The sequence below is a fragment of the Cornus florida genome, unplaced genomic scaffold, assembly GCF_030987335.1.
Source record: "Cornus florida cultivar Cherokee Brave unplaced genomic scaffold, ASM3098733v1 CherokeeBrave_3.0.0_Hap2_Chr08, whole genome shotgun sequence".
Lineage (NCBI taxonomy): Eukaryota > Viridiplantae > Streptophyta > Magnoliopsida > Cornales > Cornaceae > Cornus > Cornus florida.
This window is the reverse complement of record NW_026775578.1, coordinates 38685800-38692688: the sequence shown is the minus strand read 5'-3', so window position 1 is coordinate 38692688 and position 6889 is coordinate 38685800. Positions and strand designations below refer to the sequence as shown.

At 35.3% G+C, this 6889-nt stretch overlaps 1 protein-coding gene across 1 annotated transcript; it reads right to left on the bottom strand.

Annotated features, from left to right (window-relative positions):
* Positions 1–4367: 4367 nt before the first annotated feature.
* Positions 4368–5887, bottom strand: LOC132271370 (uncharacterized protein At5g19025-like). The gene has a single exon (XM_059772720.1). The coding sequence runs from the start codon at positions 5275–5277 to the stop codon at positions 4576–4578; it is 702 nt and encodes a 233-aa protein (XP_059628703.1). The 5' UTR covers positions 5278–5887; the 3' UTR covers positions 4368–4575.
* Positions 5888–6889: the final 1002 nt, after the last annotated feature.

Sequence of the window (6889 nt, the reverse complement as noted above, 5' to 3'; positions counted from 1 at the left end):
AGCATGAATCACATCCATTGGAATATCCTTGTACCTGGTCACAGATAAGCAACACATGTTTTTTTACTCAGCCAAGACAAATCAAGAGGAAACATTTCGGTGGATCTATTCCGGCATTTATAGAAATATCATTTAGGTGGTGCATAAGCCATAAAGTATAGACGAAGAACAGTCTAAATGAGAAGCACGAGCTAACAGAAACCGAAAATAAGGCCAGAGTATTCCAATAGAGAGAAGGATACTACATCTGTACAGTATTATTGGACAATGTTAGGTGTTGTGAAAGCACATAAAGTTACCAAAGTAAAAGTTAGGCATTAATCCTCTTAAAAGTAGCATGATGTATTGCTTTTCAAAAGGTCAAAAAGTAGGAGGAAGAACAATGACACCAACCATTCATCATGCAATTTCTCGTGAAAGTTATTGCTTTACTTTGGGCACCTGAGAATATGTACTTCAAAGTCATCAAATGACCTGCAAGCCACAAAAACTTGATTTGAACAACTAAAACGGAAAATCGAAGTGTTGAAAAATCAATTTGATTTATGTCGGGAAGGTTAATGATGGAGCCTAGTGAGCGCCTAGATATCATGTGATCAGTGCATTCCTCTAAGATTGAGAGAGAAGTAAAAAAACCCTGATAAACCAGTCATTCTTTATGAGACTGAAAATTGAGCAGCTAAGAAAAGACATGAAAGAATTCAAATGAACACATTTTTGAGATGGTTGAAAGTTCGAAGTAGCACCCACTAGACCTAAAATGAGAGAGAACCAATTCAGATGGTTTGGACATTCTCTAAGTGCACCAGTTAGGAAGTATAACACGGTCCACATTAAGGAAATTACAAGGGAAAGGGAAAGACCACAATTAACATGGATACATTTAGTAAGGGAAAATATGATTACATATAATTTGGCTGAAGCTATAGCCTAGAATTCATGTAGTCAAATCCCAAGTAGGTTGGAAAAAGGCTTTGTTGTTGAGTTGAGTACGCAAGTTCTCCTACCACCACCATCAGCATTATTATTGCCTTAATCCCGTATACATGAAGATACAAGTTCTCTTACCAACAATCATAAACATTCTAGGAGAGCATAAATAGTAGAATATGTCCAACATACAAGGTCGCATGAACATGATAATGCTTAATTCCTCTCACAGACCAAGGAGCATCTAGGTCTAAGATTCATCTATGCCCCAAATTTGTCCAACTGTTCTTTACCCAAAGGAAATTGAAATATTTATATAAACTTGAAAGTTTAATATTGATTGTTCACCTATTATATATATATATATAAATACGCAGTAAGTATTTTAAAGATTTGTAATGAACTGAGAATGTGTTCGGCTCCTTTAAACAGAAACAATGTAGGAGCACAGAAACAGAGTTATTTTACACATATGATAAAGGTTGAAATTAACTTCAAGAACAATATACAGTGAACTCATTACAGTAAAAAGAGAAGGTCACTACCCAATGTCAGTCAGTCAGCCTAGCAGAACGCTGAGAGAGAGTGAAAACATACCCAACGTATGACATTATTTTGAGAGACTAGACACTCATTAGAATAATAAATCGTGAGAGAGGACCATATTGTAGCATTCCTGTTGCGGTTAGATCACTCGATCTCACAGTATGTGGACATCACCACAATAATAATAACGATAGTAGTAGTAATAGTAACCAAAAGCAGAGTGTGCAGGTTGAAGCAGAAATGTCCTGGAGCAGTATCTTAATGTGGTTTCATATGTTCAATTATGTGATTTATCTATTTTAGGTTCACTGACCATGCTTATCATCAATGTTTCAAAGTTCATTCTGATACATATATGCATAATAAGGATGCTGGTGGGATATGCTGACATGAACGATGCTTGTTAATTATAAAAACCAATCCATTCCAACCATGTAAAAACAATGTCCATAGCAAAATTATAAGTCATAACAAATCTCCCCTGCTTCACCACTGTTGAAGCATATCCATAGTTAATGATAATAAATCTCTCATCTCATGCTCATCAATTTTATCTTCACAATTTCACCAATATTGAAGCATCATCTCAAGTCTAGCTCACTGTACATCATATGCATGAGCAACTCAAGTATCAAAATTATTATATTAAAAAAAAGATAATATTTCAAAGGAAATAAGCCCTTAAAAAAGCGAACCAAATCTATGCCAGGAAGAAAATGTTGAGGTGAAGAGCCTGCATGCCTACCAGCAAATTTTATATTCACAACTTCAATTTATTATAGCTGTTACAAGTACAATAAAATAAAATAAGAAGATAATCACATAACACGATCATAAGTTATCTGTGAGGCCCCCTTGTGCTAAGAGTAAAGTAAATAGAACAACATAATAATGCTACCATCACAGTATCTAATAGTTCCTCCATTTCCCAATTAACCAGAATTAATAGGAGAACAAACCATCAAATTTCAACTACAATCTCCACTTAGAAAGTTAGAAGTGGGATTCAATAACTTGTTGGTCCAAGTGTATTTCCTACTATTCAATTTACTCATGGATTCGATTACAATACCAGAAGATAAGTAGTAATGTTTCCTGTGATGAATGTAGTCCAAGTATACTTCACCATAAGAAGTAAAATTGTGAATAATAATAAAGTAAGCAGTCACAAGATTTAGGACAGGTTGTTGAACTAAAAGTGGGTGAAGTATCCGGCTCCAATTGAATGATGCAATCACATCTTCATTTATTTTCACACCCCTTGGCTAAAATCGTTTCATGTTTAATCTTTCCAAAAGTTTCTTAACACTGCCATATAAGCATTGCAGATTTCACATTACAATCCATGCTGCCTCCACGTATCATACTGGCTATGCTAGTCCTAATAGTGGCTACCTAACCAGACGGTCAAAAGTAGACATAATATTAGATCTTCACCTACAAATTCTATCCATTTGACCTCCCCTCAACTAATTCTAACCACTATCACCCAGCTACACTTTCCATTTTAGCACCCACTCAAACTAAGCCACTTATAGCTTACACTTCTGTTAAATCATCCGACCTGCTTCCGTGGACAAAATTAGATTTGCCCTAATCTCAAAACGAATTATGTGAAACATTTAAGTTAGAGAGCCCATTACACGTGCAGAAAGTTCCAACATTGTTACTCAAATTCTTTTTTTCCTTGAGGCTTGAACCCCTGAAGACAAACTTTTCTTACAGATGTTCAATTAAACATCTATTCATGATGCCTAAAAACTAAATCAACCGTTGCCAAATTGGTCATCTAAATGTGTTAGCTTCACATATTTTATGAAGTTTAAAGGTACTGGTCTACCTCTGTCCCAGTGGCTTTGGGTCTTAATTCCCAAGTCCTAGGTCAAGGTTTCAAGAGTAATCAAGAGAAGAAAGAAAAGGAAAAAAAAAAAGTTTAAAGGTTACATGAAGCAGAAGGTTTCACTATTTTTCAAGTAAATCAAGACAACTAATTCAGGATAGAGAAAAGAGCCACACTACACAAAGGATAACCTTAAATACCAAAATAGCAGGGGCAAAAAAGGATAATCTTAAAATTTGTACTTTGCCAAGAAGCTTCGAGGATCCATAAGTATTCTGAATCTCCTCAGATACATCTTTTTCTTCATAGTCAGTTGAACACACACACACATCCGGAAACTAGAAAGCATCTGATTGCTAAAGTATGCATTGTCAAGAGGCCAATAGGTATAACATGCCTATAGTCAGGTGAAAAAAGGTCAGAGTTCTATACATAACTACAAACAAGAAGGTAACAATCTAATGGATAAAGTATGAAAGATCCAAGAGGCCAATAAACATATTTCAACTAAAGAATGTGATATTTCAGCAAAAATTGATAACTTACCAGATAACTTCAGCAAAATCCAAATTGATGGATCACGACACCCGAATCTACAACTGTTAAGCAACCCACTGCATGATCAGGTGCCCAACTCGATTATAACTATGCATCCTGTTCATAAAGCAGGCCAACCTAAAGCTGCTAAGAACATGGTTGAGGGAGGGGCTGGTTATAGTTTACCATGTGGAAAGAGAAATGGGTTGACTCAGCACTTTCCGAAAATGCATACGAGAGTTAGCCAAAACCAATATAGTTAACAATTACTGAATGCGTTGTCATGCTCAAAACAAATGCCAACCACAAAATTAATGACATTAAACTCCTTCCTGATTAAAGTTCTGCCCATGCACATGACATGAAGCCCACATGAAATGTTCATATGGAGAATATTAAACAAACAGTGAACCATAAGGAATGAAATGATCAATACATAATATAATCATCTAAACATGGTCATAAAAATACACTGAAATGCACAACCCTTGAAACATATAGATCAACTACCATATGCTAAATATAATATGAAATATCTTATATCATAGTATATCGAAACGTATTACAATATAAGGTTGCTCCTCAAATGTGATTATTACTAAACCATACTGGTCGGTCACTTATTACACAAGTCAAGAGAAGTAGCCGTGAGCAACCTCAGCACCTTACAATTTATTCATGTAAAGGAAGATGAAAAAGATCAACAACAATAAAAATCTAGTTCATTTCTTGATTCTACGGATTTTCTTAGGACCCCAAACCTCCATTCTACCTGCAGGACATCCACATGGTGCTCGAAAGATAAGAACGGTGCGACCATTGAGCGGTGCCATCCTTTTCAACTCTGCCTCCAGCTCCTTGTGATCCTCCCCTAGTTCCAGTGGTTTCAGCCCATAATCAGTTGTTGGCAACGGAGGTAAGTACTTCACACACTCTTCCGACTCAAGCTGGATGTCAAATTCTACAGCTTTGCGCAGAGCCTTACAGTGAGGATTTCCACATTTTCTTGATTTCATACTAAAAATCTCCCACGCAGCAATCGTGGCAATAAGTCCGGTGAATGATACAGCCAGTCCAACCACATATGCAAGCGGCGCATTACGAATTACATCAGCAACAATATCACAAATTGTTGGAAGAATTCCGAAGGCTTCACGAAAGATTAGTTTGAAGTATGGAACAGTCAAAAAGCCCACTGCTCCGAGTACCAAAAGCAGCATAATCACATCCACAGCAGCAAACAGTGAGAGATCACAAAATGGGTGTGCTAAAGGGTTCAAAGGATTACTGTTCTTTTTGTGGCGAGAATGAACATGGTGGGTTCTAAGATCAGAGGCATTAGACGGATTGATCATTTTCTTATGCTGTTCAAAAGCTCTACAGAACTCGATCAAGCTACGACAATCAACCATTGGTAGTCTCATTAAATTTAACGAGTTAGAACTCAAAAACCCTCAAAATAAATACCCAATCAATCGAACAGCAACTGAAGAACTCAGAATTGTACACCAATTCGAAAATTAGATCAGAAATCTAAATCTCAATTCACCATAATGATTCAAATTCCATTAATCCAAACATCAAATAAGAGCTATCGATACAAGATCTAACCAACCGACAATCGAATTCGGAAACGAAATCAATAGTCGTAAAAAATACCCCTTTTTATCAATCAGAGATATAATAATCAGATCAAACGAGTGATACGATGAACACCTGATCTCGCAAAAACCCAGAGACGCTCCGAGCAATCTTCAACGCCTAAATTCAGAATCAAACGTTGTTAATTGAAGCTTCAAATTCCCAGAGCTGAAAATCTCAACAAAAATTCTTCGATTCATCAACAACAATTCAACTTTGATCGAATCTTAAGAAACACCGTATATTAGGAATTGGATTTGGAGATGACTGGACGATAGTGAATCGCATAGAGGGTTCAGATATCAGCCACGATTGAAGTGATATATATGGCGATATTTTCGGAGGAGGAACGAGTACACGGAAAATAGATAGAGATAGATACGTACAAACAGATACATACAATGAATGTATATATATACGTGTACTAGCAATTTACATTTGGCGTGTTTTCTGAACCATATCGGCTGATTCAACGCCATCTGACAGGGACTGCAACCTAAACCTCCTTCCCACCGACCCACGTTTCATGTGCCTTCCGTTTCCTTGGTTCCCTGTAATAAAACCTTTCAGTATTGGCACGTCCACAATAAGTTCCGTGGGACTCACCTGCTGATTGGAGGATTCCTAGCCATTAGACAAGAATGACTTCAGTTCATCATCGTATGCCATTAATACCATTAATTTGATAGCATTACCACTAATGTGGTTTATTTATTTATTCCGGAGGTTTTTTTTTTTTCCACTAATGTGGTTAATCAATTTGAATAAAAATGCATTTAATTCGGTGTGTGAGAGTTTGAGACTGTAGGAACAAACGATTTTTTTTTATAATTTATTTTTATATACGTAGTATATATATATATATATATATATATATTTTTAACACCTTTAGGATTGGCCAAATAACACTGCTATTATGGATATAATTGTCACTCCACGCATTCAGTAAGCTAACAATACTCACTGCATGATCATTATTATTTTTGAAACTATAAAAAAGATTCATGTTATTTAAACATTTTAAGAGGAAGTTCAGTGTAATTTTTCTTAATTTTTGTTTTAGCTCAATCTCAAACTCATTATTAAGTTCGATAAATTTTAAATATAAATTAAAATAAATTATAATGAAGAGTAACAATCATGGTCATAAAAATCAACGTTGTATTTCACAAACCTAACTAGTTGAGTTTTGAACAAGCTTAAAAAAATGATAAATAAATAAAATGAGTTAGTTTAAATAGTTTGTTAAGTAAAGGAGCTTGAGTTGATTGTTGAGTTAAAAAAATAATAAATAAAGGAGCTAGAGTTAAACTTTAATTTAGTTGAGTTTGAGTTACTGGAGTAATTCATTTGGAGTTATGATAAAGATGTTATAGATTTTTTAAAACAATTATA

Excerpts from the sequence above, each read along its gene's own strand:
- LOC132271370 (XM_059772720.1), bottom strand. The coding sequence starts at position 5,277 with ATGAGACTACCAATGGTTGATTGTCGTAGCTTGATCGAGTTCTGTAGA.